At 37.6% G+C, this 15018-nt stretch overlaps 1 protein-coding gene across 1 annotated transcript in view; it reads left to right on the top strand.

Annotated features, from left to right (window-relative positions):
* PLPPR5 (phospholipid phosphatase related 5) overlaps positions 1 to 12765 on the top strand; it is a 73031-nt gene extending 60266 nt beyond the window's left edge. Inside the window, exons 5-6 of the mRNA XM_075936596.1 lie at positions 969 to 1088; positions 12601 to 12765. Of these exons, the coding sequence (XP_075792711.1) occupies positions 969 to 1088; positions 12601 to 12633 (153 nt within the window). The 3' untranslated portion in view covers positions 12634 to 12765. The remainder of the gene's footprint in view (positions 1 to 968; positions 1089 to 12600) is intronic.
* The last annotated feature ends 2253 nt before the right edge of the window (positions 12766 to 15018 follow it).

The following is a 15018-nucleotide window of genomic DNA, read 5'->3' as shown; positions in this document are numbered from 1 at the left end:
AGAAATTATATTCTGCCATAAATGTTATGTGAAAAAAATGCATGGCATTACATAAATAAATTGTTATCAAGACATTTAATTTAAACTCAAGTAACTTGAAGAAACATTATTTAACATTTTGAAAAATGTATTTCAAACGAGTCAGTTGTCACTAAAATCAGTTTCTACTCTGTACAAGTCCAGCAATACATTTTGAAAAGCCAAGTGAATAAACATGTTGAGAATAAGCTATACAAGCAATTAATAAAATAAAACTCAACTAATTTGTATAGTCATTGCTTGAGAAAGTGTTTGTGAATGTTCATGGTGGTGCTTGATAGTGCCAGATGATAAGCATTTAAATTATGCTCTGTTAGAAACACTATCATGATCTTCAGTATTTGCTAATTGTTATAGTTCAGTGTTATTGCTGTACTTTTTGTGCATTTATTTGATAAAACTTGATTTGAACATGTACTTAGTTTGAAATTTAAATTACTATAATTGACTATTTATTATTCCACATCATGGAATAATAGTTGTACTTGTACTATGATCATGTATGTAACAATATATTGTTTAAAACTATATCATCTTGGAAATATTAAGGATTTCGTATTAGCATAAGTTTGACTAACACACTCCCATGATTCTTTCAGTCAGTCTGGTTAATTTAGTCAAATTTGTAATGTAAACTTTGCTAGAGTTACTATGCCATTGCTTCTGGTGTAAAGGGCCCACTCCTGACTTTTATTACTTCAGTAAAATGTCCATTAAACTCAGGCTAGTTTGCAAATAATTAGTATTTAGAGGGTGAGATATGGTAGGACAAACTGGGTATCTTTAGTAACAGCTTATGGTAGGAACACAGAAACATCTGTGAACTAAATTAAAGTCAGTAGGAATGTTGTCTGAGTAAGGAGTTCAATCTCAGTCTCATATAAGTAAAATGTTTGTTCATTATTCTAACTACCTTCTGACCTTTTTAGGTTGTATGTGTGGTAAATAATTTTAGAGGAAGACAACCAGAACATGACAATTCTCATATGGATAATCTGGCCCAGATGCCAATGATCAGCATCCCACGAGTAGAAAGTCCGTTAGAAAAGGTAATGTCCATCCAGGTGGTTTTATTTTAAAAACCGAAATGTGGTGGTGACTTGACTAACTTTTCTAGATTGGCTGAACATTGATGCTTGTATCCTGTACCTCAGACTGCCTCAATAGAGTGCGAGGCAGGAAATGCTGTTATTAAGGTGTGTTTATGTTCTGGAAGAAGGGGAAAGACATATTATGAGACACATGAGGCTTCCCTGTGAGGCCCTTCTAGCAATTGTGTTTTGGGAAATGTGTGAAGTCAGCCAAGCTCTAGACTGGATTATGGCCATTTGCCCTTCTTGCAGCCATGACTAGTGGTGCTGCAGACACATCAGGTCATGTACAATGTGACTATGAAATGACCTGGAGTAAATGGGAAGAGGGGAAGCATGTGCTACTTTCATCTACCATTTATGTCCTTTATGGTTTGACTACATTGGAAACTAGTCCACTTCTCAGGTTCCATCCCACAGATTTAGGGCTGAGTGCTGGTGTTAGGGTGCTGGCAGTGAAGAGCTTTGAGATGAGGATCTTTTAATTGACTGGGTATTCAGTCTGAGAGTGGGTAGAAGGAGGAGCAGTTGGAGCAGAGTGCGTACAGAGTTGCTATGCAGCTGCATCAAGGGCTTACATACACAAAAGCAGTTCAACCAATGGGTTGATACCTGTGTAGAGCTAAAGAGGTTCCCGGGTGTAGTGCTGGTCTTGTATTCCCATACAACTTTTACCATATGTACAGAATCTCCATTTAAGTAAATGAAAATTCTGGGTATGTTACCTTTGCAAGACCAGGTTAAAAAATAATATCTTTGCTTCTGTAAAGACTGGAAGATCAGATCTAACTTCTGAATGAGAGTGATGATCACGTAGGATAAAATGGTTCAAACACCAGTGGTACAGTAACTGGAAAAAAGTTGTGATCTCTTGCCAAAATAAATAAGCCTTTAGATTGGCATTAATTAATGACAAAATCCTGGGATAAATCAAAAAGCTTGGCATGAGTAACTATTGTATTGTATTTAAAGTTCATTTAATCTTGCACTTTTTAAAGTTCTAAAAATCTCTTTAATTTTTAAAGTTCTAAAATTTTTGCAAATATGCTGTTATATAAATGTTAGGCTCGGCTATATCAGAGCAGTAACTAAGTTCATTAATACTTCAGACCTTTTACCTAAAGGAAAGTTTGAACTACTAATGCAAATTTTAAAGTAAATCTAATTTTTAGAATGAGCTTTCCTGTCATTACTTATTAAAATCTCTTCTCATTTGAAGATGGTAAACAAGTTCACTTTAGTACAAACTAGTATTATGTGCTTTGTATTAAGGCATAAGAAAAAGATGCGTTTTTAATCAATTCATATCCTATGCCCATTATTTGAGAATGGGATTTTTCCACCACTAAAGATTATTGCATGAGACTTCAGTTTCTTGTTCATTTCCTTGGAAGAGAAAGCAGATTGCTTCTCAGAATTATGTAATATGCCTTTTATAACCACATGTGTCTAAGTCAGTTACGTTGAGCTTTTGTCATAAGGAGGTCACAGTCTCATTTGCCTTAACAAGCATTTTAGTTGATGAATGGATCATTTTGATTGTATTTATTCAGTAAACAAAATAAGATATTGGCTGGCCTAGAACAGACTGTATTATTAAAAGAAAACATCCCTTATTTATGTGCTCTCCTGGGCTGAAAGCCAGAGAGACAGGGCAGGAGCCTTCATAGGTCATGCATTTTGAATCTGTGCAGAGCTGACCTATTGACTAGAAATCCAGCTTAGCAACTGAAGCCTTTCTCTCCATCCCACCCATTCTGGAGTGAAGATTTCATGGAAGCAAGCGAGTATTTTCTTCTTCATTCCCTCCCATCTCCTGAAGGATAATAATATCTGTCTGAGTCTTAATGCAGACAAGATTGATTTGATGATGATAGATTGAGTGAAGTCAGTGGATATGTCTGCCTGCATAGTGGCTTCGTCCTGCCTGATAGAATGTGTCCACTATTTGTGAGTGATTTGGGATGGACCCTGTAACATGAGAGACTGCCTTTGGCTCCTACTTATACTCTCTCAACTGAGATCAATGATTCACTCTGAGTTTAATCAGGGGGGATACCAGCAGGTGTTTTCCATTAGTCTTCTCAGCACTTAGGCATATTAGGTGTCCCAAGGTAGAGAGGCTGATGACTGAAAGATGATTTTGGCAGTGGGAAAAGCATTTATCTTTTTTTCAGAAGATTTGTAATTAGAAAATAATTGATGAACTAAAGTCTTGTATTTGCACTGTTTGGATTTTCAGTGGTGTGATAAAGATTTTTTGAGCAACCCACACTTCTGGATAGGATCCAGAGAAACAATCAAATAGTAATTCACAATTAATTATAAATAGTAGGGATATGTGTAAAATTAATTTAGTTTAAACCCCAGTCTCTAGCTATTTATTTTTATCATTCTTTGTTTTCTACCTAACCTCTTATAATATTGTCTTCTCTGGAGACAAGGGCAAGCTCGAAAGCTGGCATGAATGATGCTTTTTTTCTTCCCTGTGCTATTGATGAGCATATACCAAATTTGACTATCATGAATCTAAATCCTGACTTTGCATTTATTGGAATGTGGCTTATTTAAATCTCTTTTCCTTATTATCAGTTTATATGCTTCTATTGAAATAGTTAGGATAACTTAATGATAGCAAATCACTACTTGCCTGACTAGAACTCTGAGAGGATCATGTTTCCATGGACCAAGGCATTTCAACTATTCTGTTTCTCTTAAATTAAAAAACAAACAAACTAAAATGCAGTCACTCTTTTGCTGAAACCTGACTTCATTTTTTGCCCCAGCAGAATGGGTGTTTACTTATCCATCCTAGAATTGTATCTTAATCTCTTTCCATAAATGAAGAAAATATACTGTCACTGCCTATGCCTGGGAGTGCCCCGATCAGTACTTATAGCTGTGATGCAATACTCTTTGCATACAGTTAGATGGCACCAAGGACATTGCTGGGTGGCCAAAGGAGGTGGACACTCAGGTCCTTCTCCACTGCAACCACTTCTGCTAGGACAAGTACAGTTCTAGCTCATGCACTCATGTGCACGGTGAATGCTCCTTGTTATCACCAACATGGGCACAAAAAGGGGAATGGGAGAAAGGACTGACATATTTCATCCTCTCCCCATGAGCTCCCATAGGGCTGTGTTGCATTCCATCGTCTCCCAATGGGGGCCAAATACTAGAGAACATAAGGTGCACTTAAATCTGGACTGCATTGGAGACAACTTTCTGTTTCAGAAGGTTGAAAAAGCTACCAGAGGAGAAGCTGTTCTGGGTTTGATTTTAACAAATAGGGAGGAACTAGTTGAGAACTTGAAAGTGGAAGACAGTATGGGGGACAGTGATCATGAAATAATAGAGTTCATGATCTTAAGGAAAGGTAGAAGGGAGACCAGCACAATTGAGGTAATGGATTTCAGGAAGGCAGATTTTGATAAGCTCAGAGAACTTGTAGGTAAGGTCCCATGGGAAGCAAGACTGAAGGGAAAAACAACTGAGGAGAGTTGGGAGTATTTCAAAGGGACGTTGTTAAGGGCCCAAAAGCAAACAATTCCGCTGTGTAGGAAAGATAGAAAATATGGCAAAAGACCAGCTTGGCTTAACAAGGAGATCTTGCATGATCTCAAAATAAAAAAGGAGTCATATAAAAAATGGAAACTAGGACAAATAACAAAGGATGAATATAGGCAAGCAACACGGGAATGCAGGGGCAAGATTAGAAAGGCAAAGGCACAAAATGAGATCAAACTAGCTACAGGCATAAAGGCAAACAAGAATACCTTTGATAAATACATTAAAAGCAAGAGGAAGACCAAGGACAGGGCAGGCCCACTGCTCAGTGAGGAGGGAGAAGCAGTAACAGGAAACTTGGAAATGACGGAGATGCTCAATGACTTCTTTGTTTCGGTCTTCACCGAGAAGTCTGGAGGTGTGCCTAACGTAGTGAATACAAGCAGAGAGAGGGTAAGTTTAGAAGATAGCATACACAAAGAACAAGTTAAAGGAAAGTTAGATGTCAGCAAGTCACCAGGTCCTGATGAAATGCATCCCAGGATACTCAAGGAGCTGATAGAGGAGGTATCTGAGCCTTTAGCTATGATCTTTGAAAAATCATGGAAGACAGGGGAGATACCAAAAGACTGGAAAAGGGCAAATATTGTGCCCATCTATAAAAAGGGGAATAAGAACAACCCAGGAAACTACAGACCGGTCAGTTTAACGTCTGTCCCAGGGAAGATAATGGAGCAGGTAATTAAGGAAATCATATGCAAACACTTAGAAGGTAATAAAGTGATAGGGAATAGCCAGCATGGGTTTGTGAAGAACAAGTTATGCCAAACTAATCTGATAGCTTTCTTTGATAGGATAACGAGCCTTGTGGATAAGGGAGAAGCAGTGGATGTCATATACCTAGACTTTAGTAAGGCATTTGATACGGTCTCGCATGATATTCTTATTGATAAACTAGGCAAATATAACTTAGATAGGGCCATGATAAGGTGGGTGCATAATTGGCTGGATAACCGTAGTCGGAGAGTTGTTGTTAACGGTGCTAAATCCTGCTGGAAAGGGATAACAAGTGGAGTTCCACAAGGGTCTGTTTTGGGACCCGTACTGTTCAATATCTTCAGCAATGATGTAGATATTGGGATAGAGAGTACGCTTATTAAGTTTGCAGATGATACCAAACTGGGTGGGGTTGCGACTTCTTTGGAGGATAGGGACATAATTCAAAATGACCTTAGCAAGTTAGAGAAATGGTCAGAGGTAAACAGGATGAAGTTTAATAAAGAGAAATGCAAAGTGCTCCACTTAGGAAGGAACAATCAGTTCCATACATACAAGATGGGAAGCGACTGTCTAGGAAGGAGCATGGTGGAAAGGGATCTGGGGGTCATAGTGGACCACAAATTGAATATGAGTCAACAGTGTGATGCTGTTGCAAAAAAAGCAAATATGATTCTAGGTTGTATCAACAGGTGTGTTGTAAGCAAAAATCATGAAGTCATTCTGCCGCTCTACTCTGCACTAGTTAGGCCTCAGCTGCAGTACTGTGTCCAGTTCTGGGTGCCACATTTCAAGAAAGATGTGGAGAAATTGGAAAGGGTACAGAGAAAAGCAACAAGAATGATTAAAGGTCTAGAGAACATTACCTATGAAGCCAGGCTTCATGAACTGGGCTTGTTTAGTTTGGAAAAAAGAAGATTAAGGGGGGACATGATAGCGGTTTTCAAATATCTAAAAGGGTGTCACAAGGAGGAAGGAGAAAATTTGTTCCTCTTGGTTTCTGAGGACAGGACAAGGAGTAATGGGCTTAAAGTGCAGCAAGGGAGGTTTAGATTGGACATTAGGAAAAAATTCCTAACTGTCAGGGTGGTCAAATATTGGAATAAATTGCCAAGGGAGGTGGTGGAATCTCCCTCTCTGGAGATATTTAAGAACAGGTTAGATAGACATCTGTCAGGGATGGTGTAGACGGAGCTTGGTCCTGCCTTGAGGGCGGGGGGCTGGACTCGATGACCTCTCGAGGTCCCTTCCAGTCCTATGATTCTATGATTCTATACACTTAACTGGAATATTTCTTAGCAAGCTGAATTGAGTCTAATGCCACTTAATGGTAAGGACTGGCTATTAATGGTCTGGCAAGTCTGTGGATGCATGGAGGTAACTGTAGTACTGAAATAAAGATATCTGGTCTTTTTGATGCTCAGATGCTATGGGTACTGTCTCCCCTGGAAGGGTCATTGCATTCCTGCTCCAGCACGGGCAACACAGCTGTTTTAACATTAGGGCAGAACACATTGCTCCTTAGAATGCTAGTGTGAAGTGTTTATATTATTTAATTGGAAGATGCTCAAATGCTGTGGCGATGAGGTCCATGTGGGTAGCCATACATGCAATGCGTATTTGAACACATGGACAGATCTGTGCTCACTTGCGTGCTATCCAAACAGAATGCATGGGTTTACTTTTTGTATGAGAAATTTTGCTGATTTGTTGTAGCCATCTGGCTATATCTTAAACACTCAGTATGTCAACAATATGTATAGTAAACGCAGAAGAGAGTGCTCAAAAAAACAGTTAAGCTCCCAATTTTACTGAAATCAAGTATCTGGATAGCTGGTCCCAACAGACCTTTTCTCCTATTAAATAAACATCTATTTCCAGGCAATGTCAATGTATATAAAATAGTTTTATTTCAAATGCAAACTATATTATCAGAGTATTCAAGTTTTAGTAAGTAGTACAAGTGAGAGAGCAGTTGAACAAAAGAAATGTGAAAATATGTTTAATGTGATTTCTGTAAAAATACATATTGTAGGTATTACAGAATTCTGCTATTGATAACAGTCAAGAAGACCCTTTACAACAAAACTCCTTCAAAGCACACCTCGTTAGGTTCTTCTCCTGGATAACACGAATGAACCGCTTCGAACATCTTCACATAAGGCAATAAACGTATGGGTGCAAAAGCGCGCTAGTGTTATGGAGTGTCTAGTTAAGGCAAAAGCAGATCTAACGTATGCTAGCCTTCTGTGCAGGTTTAGAACTTTGGAAAAAATAGCATTTCATTAAAGGAACACTTCCTTCATTCTCTAAAAATGTCTCTCTTTCCTATAGAACCAGGAGACATTCTTTTGTGTTGGAACTTAAATATAGAAGAACTAAATTTCTGCAACTACAGAATTTTTTCTGAATCACTCCTTAAATTTTTCTGTTAGCTTTAATCTAAACTTCACCCTGCTAGCAATATATGAATGATTTTTAAAATGTCTTGGACAAAAAGTTGTTGCATAAATGGCTATGGTTATGGTTCACAGGCACAGCTATAGTAATAATTGTTTTTATACAACAGGGAAGATTATATCCTACTCTAAAATGTGAAATCTGTAAAGGAAAGTACAAAATATAAGTAAGAGGATACTAAATTTTTCATGTACAACATGCACTTTATACATCAAAATTAAATAAATACAAACATGTTACAAAACATGGACTTTTTCCCCAAAAAAAACCTGCACTCAAGGTGTAGCTTTTAGCATTTCACTTCTCTAATTTTTATTGATTTGAAGGAATTACTACAAAGCACAACGTGTTTGTAGAAGCAGAAAGAAACGATTTTAAACTTCATACTGTCAATTAAAAATACCAGAAAACAGTGTACTGAAAGCTGCTGAAATTTAACAGAACCCAACTGTATTCTAGTTCTTTTGAGCACTGAATGGTATAACTGTTTAATGGAGTTTGAGATTTGAGCTTTCATGCATGGATTTTTGCTTGTCTACTGCATCCGTGTGCCTTTATTGGCTGGCATTGTTGCAAATTTCATACCCTGAATTATGTCTTTCTCTATATAAAAAGTTTTTCCTGTCAGGTGACAGAATGATGTCATCACACTCTCACACGCTCTGGCTGTGAAAGCTGCCAGAGAGAGGGGGACTGGTGAGCATAGAGCGCAATGGGCTCAGTCCTCTAGTCTTTAATAATAAAACTAAACTGAAGTACAGGGGCATAGTAAAGCAACTGAAGAGTCACTTACTTTAGAGGGAGATTGTTCTTTCTCTAAATACCATCCTTCCTCAGAATCTGTCTGAGAAGACTATATGGAACCATGAACTGTGCCACACTTATATGCATCAGTTCCAATCAGGCACTGCATAGCAAATGATTAATTTTAATCCATTTAAAATGTCATCTTGTGAACTCCACTGAAAATAACTGGGCATGTTTTAAGGATGTTCACAAGGTCAACCTTTCCCTAATTGGAGGGAATCCTAAGTTAGCAGACCTTGCTGAGGATCTTGTGCAGGAATTCCTCTGTAGTAGGATACCCTTTTGCCATAAGACCACACAGATTCTCCTCAGGGAATGATCTAAGAATTTGGTGACCTGCTGGATTTTAGAGGTAGGAGGATGAAACCACTGTCAATGGCATTCTCTCTTTCTTACGTAGTAGGTTTCCATTCAGAACTACTACCATTGAAACAGTATTAAACCTGGACTCCGCATTCTCTATCTTGCTCTCTCATGCACACACATCCCTCAGAAAGGGGGATTATGCACAGTATCCAAACTAGCAGAGGAGTGGTAAAGGTGGATCAGTTATCTACAGGACTGTGTGTTCCCTTTCTTGGAGATCCCAAGTATCTATGGCTTTGGAAAGCCATAACTTCTGCTTCCTCCATTACCCCCAGGAAAAACTCCATGTTGACTACCAATCTGGATCCACTAATCCCTTCACTGGATACTTCTGTGGACAAGCACTGAGACAATAAATCCAATTTCAAAACAATGATCTTAGCTCTTTCCCTGCAGTGCCTCTGCCAGAATGTGTTCTTTACAATGTTTCCTTTTCTCTGTTGCTTTTTGAAAAATCCATATAAACAACAGGAGAAACTGAATATTAAAGGGTCAAGTACACTAACAGTAAAATGTTTAAACGTTCCTATGTCCCATTTTCTCGAAATGTTACCTAATGTAAAAAGAGCAAATATTTCTTTCTCTAAGCTCTTTCAATTAAGTGTTTTGTATAACAATAGATAAACAATTTTTAGACAGCAATCAGATTTACATTGACAGTATCATTTTTCAGGTCCTAATAGGTGTCAAATACAAATGCAGTGGGCAAAATTTCATAATCCCCTGGAACTGCTTTGGGTTCAGTGCGGTGCCACAAACATAATTGAAAGCAGAATTTGGCTAAGTAAATAATTCCCTTTGCTTCATCTGAATATGTTATTCTCCATTTAGGAAATCTAATTTTATATTGCTTTTGTTGAATACAGTGTAGAAATCTCTCTGAAGTATTAATTCTGTTAAACTCTGAAAACCTCTTCACTTCAAGTTCTGAAATAATCAAAATGATCATTAGAGAAAGTAGTTTGCTAGCAGACATTTAATCAATTTTCATTTTTAAAGCCCTTGTGTTATGTTTTGGAGACTTTATAGAAACCCACAGTTGTGCTAATACAAAAGCTTTTTTTTAATTCCAATATGTTTTTAAATCGATACTAGGTAAAACTCTCTCTCTCCGCTCCCTCCCCCCCCAAATAAAAAATAGTTATGTCCCTTTGCTGTGCTCTGGGGCCAGGAACAAACATACCAGAATGATTAGGGTTAAAGACATAGGGGAATAGGGTGTAATGGGGTAGGATGTTCCATCTCTCCATCCCTGATGGGTAACTACTGCATTCTCTTCTGTAAAATACTCTTATTCCCATAGGAGAGTTGTCTAAAGGAAGAGCTAAGAAATCTGCACTTTAAGTAGCACCTTTCCTCTCCTGCACTGATTAAATTCCTTGTAATAAATAATGATGGCATGGTCCAATATGAATTACCTGAATGTAAGCTCTGAACGTATCATATGAGTCACAAAACTACCTTACAACCAGAGAGCAATTGGGAAGACAGGAATGTTACTGGCAAAGGGAGATGACACTTGAAGGAGCACTGAGAAAAGTGAGACTAAGTGGCAGAAGGGCAAGGACTATACAGAGTCATTCATATCCTTTACCTATTTTCCTTACCTTGGCCTGACTCCACATTACATGTGGTCCTATGGCTGGGGATTTGAGCAAGTGGCAAAGGAGAGATGTGATCCTACAGCAATACACCAAAATCTGCAGTGCTTCTACATTAATTTTTTCTTGGTGTATTTTCACATGGGAGGAGATACATAGGGCCCTTTATCAACAGGACTACTTCATTTTGTGTGTTTAAAACATATTTCACAGGGGTGGCTTTAAAAATTCCATAGAAAAGAGATTGTTTATTGAATACAATAGGAGTTGAGAACACTTGGTACTACAGAGAGAGATTTCAATGCTTTGCAGAATCCCACCACTCAGGCCAAATGCACACACTTTAGAAGGTGTGTGAATGAGGATATGTCTAGACTGCAGGCTTCTTTCAGAATAAGTCTTTCCAGAAGAGATCTTCCAAAAAACCTTATTCTGAAAGAGAGCATCCACACTGCCAAAAAGCATCAGAAAAGAGATCTGCTTTTTCGAAAGATAGCGTCCACACTGAATGGAAACTATCTCGCATTTACACTGTGATTACTATGAACGGAGTGGGCACCTGTGCTTTTTCCTCTTTCCTCTTCTTTCAAAAGAACTCCTTCTTCCCCGTCCACACACTCCTTTTTCTGAAAGAGCTCTTTCAGAAAAAGGCTTCTTCCTCGTAGAAAGAGGTTTACCAGTATCAGAACCCTCGCGTCCCCCCCCCCCCCCCGCCCCTCCCCCTCCCCCGTTCTTTTGATTGTTTTTGGAGAGAACGCAATTGCAGTGTGGACGTAAGTGAAGATGTTTTGGAAGAATGGCTGTTTTTCTGAAAAAAACTCTGTAGTGTAGACATATAGCCTGAGACTCACATGTATCAAGTTGTCCACCTGCATAAGTATTTGACTGAACAGTCTCCAACTGGAGCATAACAATGAATTATTTTGGACACCTGTATAGTGTTTTAAGAAAAAGTGAAGTCAAATCTGTTACAAATACACACACGTCTAGGTTACGTCTACACTTCAGGCTTCTTATGCAAGAACTGTTTTGCGCAAGAGTTCTTGAGCAAAAGTTCTTGCGCATGAGCGCGTCCACACTGCCATGTGCTTTGGCGCAAGAGTGCCCATGGCAATGTGGACTCTATCTTGCACAAGAAAGCTCTGATGGCCATTTTAGCCATAGGGGTTTCTTGCGCAAGAAACCCCTGTTGCCTGTCCACACTGTCTTCTTGTGCAAGAGGGCTTATTCCTCATGGAGAGAGGAATAACTCTTGCCAAAAAGCCCTCTGTTCCAACACTTTACTGTAAATTCACTGCGCGTGCACTGTAGATGCTCCACGTTTTTGCACAAGAATGACTGTTCTTGTGCAAGAAGCCTGCTGTGTAGATATAGCCCTAAAGAATACACTTGTTGAAGGAACCAACAGAGCATTGCAAATGATGCTGCAGTGGTTCTGAATTAGTAGTTTTTAATATGTTCGATCAACTAGTGAATTCTAGCATTTCACTACTTCATTCCATGCCATCTGGCTCACAGGGAGCAATTAAACTTAAAAAGAAATGCAGCATTAAAATTGCATTAACAGTAAAGCAGAATACTATCAGCCGTCAGGTTTTCATTCTCAGACATTTAGCTTTTAATTATAAATAAGACAGTAATAAAACTACAACTAATTTAATTATTCACATTGTTATTAAATGAAAAATACATTAAAAGCTAAAATGTGGTAGAACTATAACGCTGAGGTACTTTATTCACTGTACTTATGCATATAATTTTTGCAATATTTAAATAAAGATTTGCTATGGGACGGAATGGACAGCACAGCAATTAGAAACACTTACATTTACATTATTCTACAAAACTTCCCAAGCACAAGTTTGTTTCAGACCCCAAAATAGGAATAATTTTAGTCACGATGATTAATGCTATCTAACTGTGTTTTTTATTTTTTTTTAAACTTATAGAACCACATCACGGCCTTTGCAGAAATCACATGATGATGAAGCTGAGGTATATTCACTACATTGGACATCATCTCTTTTCACAGTCCACTCATAATAACTGAAGTGTGTTGAAAATAAGAGAGTAAAAATTGTCTGATGTATAACTTGATTTTTACAACATTAAAACTACATCAACATTTGAAGAATGCTTCTTAAATATAACAGTTCACTTTACTTTTGAACAAAAGCATTGCACCATTATTTATGTATTTATTTAAGGGAGGCTGGGAAGGGGAGGAATTTGAACACTAGTCATGTTTGTATGACAATGCCCTCTGTAGCCTTTTTGGCTAGTTATTTTGATTATTCATGTATTCGTTCAGCAGTACATCATATTCTGATTTGTTTGGATTTTTAAAATCTGAGTTTTTAATTCAGCATGACATTGTTTTCCATCTGAGCAGATTTCAGTGTGTAAATTTTTTTTTAAATTATATTCTGTACTAAAATGCTGTTTGCTCATTGTATTATGCTGTATTTCACTTAAGACATAATTCATACCATATGTTACATGTAAGACTGGTGCTTCTGCTTTTGAAAAGAAAAAATGCCAATTTTTACTGTAATAAGTATTGTATCATAATTAAAAGTTTATTTGGATATTTTCCTGACTTATGTGGAATCTAGTGGTTGATATGAAGTTCTTGAATGTCTTGAGAGATTTACAATGTATCTAGGATAAAGGAAATGACAAAATATAGAAATTCTGGTCACTGGTATATATCCATACTGCAGAGCACTGAAACCAAGCAGAGTCTATATCCTGCTCCCAAACATTCCTTGTGCATCGCCAGACATGGAGATAGTATGCTGGAAGAGTACATATCAAGATGAATCCGGCAGAGGTGCTGGGACAGTTTTTATACTGAGGGTGCTGTGAGTAATTTAAACCAAACAATAAATCTTGAATATATGGGAAACCTGTGCAACACCACTTCCAGCACCTATGGAATGAGGAATAAAGAAGAAGGGGGGACTAGCCTAACAAGCAATGTACATATTTTTCTACTTTACGATTTTATTTGGGGAAACTTGTGGAAAAATGTAAGCTGTATTATAGACATCTTGATCCAAATTTTTAAAGGTATTTATACATTGATAAGCTTATGGTTGTCAATGAGCTTTTGGCTTGTAAGTGCCTAAATATATTTTAAAAATGAAATTTAGGCTCCTAAATCATTTAGGTATCACAACCGTGGGTGCAGCACCTGAATACCTGTATAGATTTCAGCCTTTTAGCTTACATGACCAGAATTCATATAATCAAGTTAGCTAACTGCCCTTGGTCGCATAACGGGACATATTTCAGATGAATGAATTTTCCAACAATTTCTCTAGTGTGTAATCGAGAACCTGACTTGTCTTTAACACCATGCACTCAATCTTCTTTTTCCACTTATCGCTTTTCACAATCATATCAAACCTCCCCATTGTAAAGGCAATCTAGCTTTCCGTTAATGCTGATCTTCACCTCTATAGAGTTCTTTTATAGTGGTGGCGATCCCAAAAGTGTTTTCAACTGAAGACTGAGTTTTGGCAAATAATGCTAGTTACATATCCAGAATAGCAGTGTTGGTAGATCTGTTACAACAAGCAAAACATGCAAAGCCTTGCATTTTCGTGCTTCCATGTAGTGCCTATACACTAACAATGGTGTAGGCTGCCCAACTTATTCAAAAAATCCCTGTAATGTTATCTGTATATTATGTTTAACCCTATACTTTCCCTTTATTTGGTCAATAAACTGAAGGTCCATTTAATCTCTTACTTTAAATAAAGCATAGTAATCTTAACACTGCTTAAGGAACAGTGGCAGAGAGAACTGTTCGAGTAAAACAGAGAACAGATCATATAATTATTCAGATAAACTGAGAATCTAGAAAAAAGACACATGTAAGTGAAAACAGACTTAGTCGCCACAATGCAACTTACACTATTGACAATAATCTTAATTAAAACATCAGTTGTTTTAACTGTAGCATCTCAAATGTGTGCACCATCCTGTTACGTGCATTGCCCTTCTTACTTTAACTGTTTAGGACCCATCCTCTAAAATTGCTCTATGTGCAGTTTTAAGTGAAAGCATCACTGTTTATATTTTTGCATGGTAGTGAGCCTGCAGATTTTATATAAGATTACTATGAGACTCTTATGTTGAGATTTTTTTCCCTGAATATTATGTATCAGCTTGTAACCGGTCTCTTACTCTCTCCCTCCTCAGGATTTATTCCAGTCACATATTCAGGTTAAATGTATCAGGTGTTTTCATTGTAAACTGACACTGGATAAACAAACGAAGTGGCATATTTTGTACTGTATTTGTTCTGTACTGTATTTTTAAATATTGTTTTTCATTTATAGGCACAAAATTTTTAGATA

This window comes from Pelodiscus sinensis, chromosome 9 (genome assembly GCF_049634645.1).
Source record: "Pelodiscus sinensis isolate JC-2024 chromosome 9, ASM4963464v1, whole genome shotgun sequence".
In the NCBI taxonomy this organism is placed as follows: Eukaryota; Metazoa; Chordata; order Testudines; family Trionychidae; genus Pelodiscus; species Pelodiscus sinensis.
This window is presented reverse-complemented; position numbering and strand designations above follow the sequence as displayed.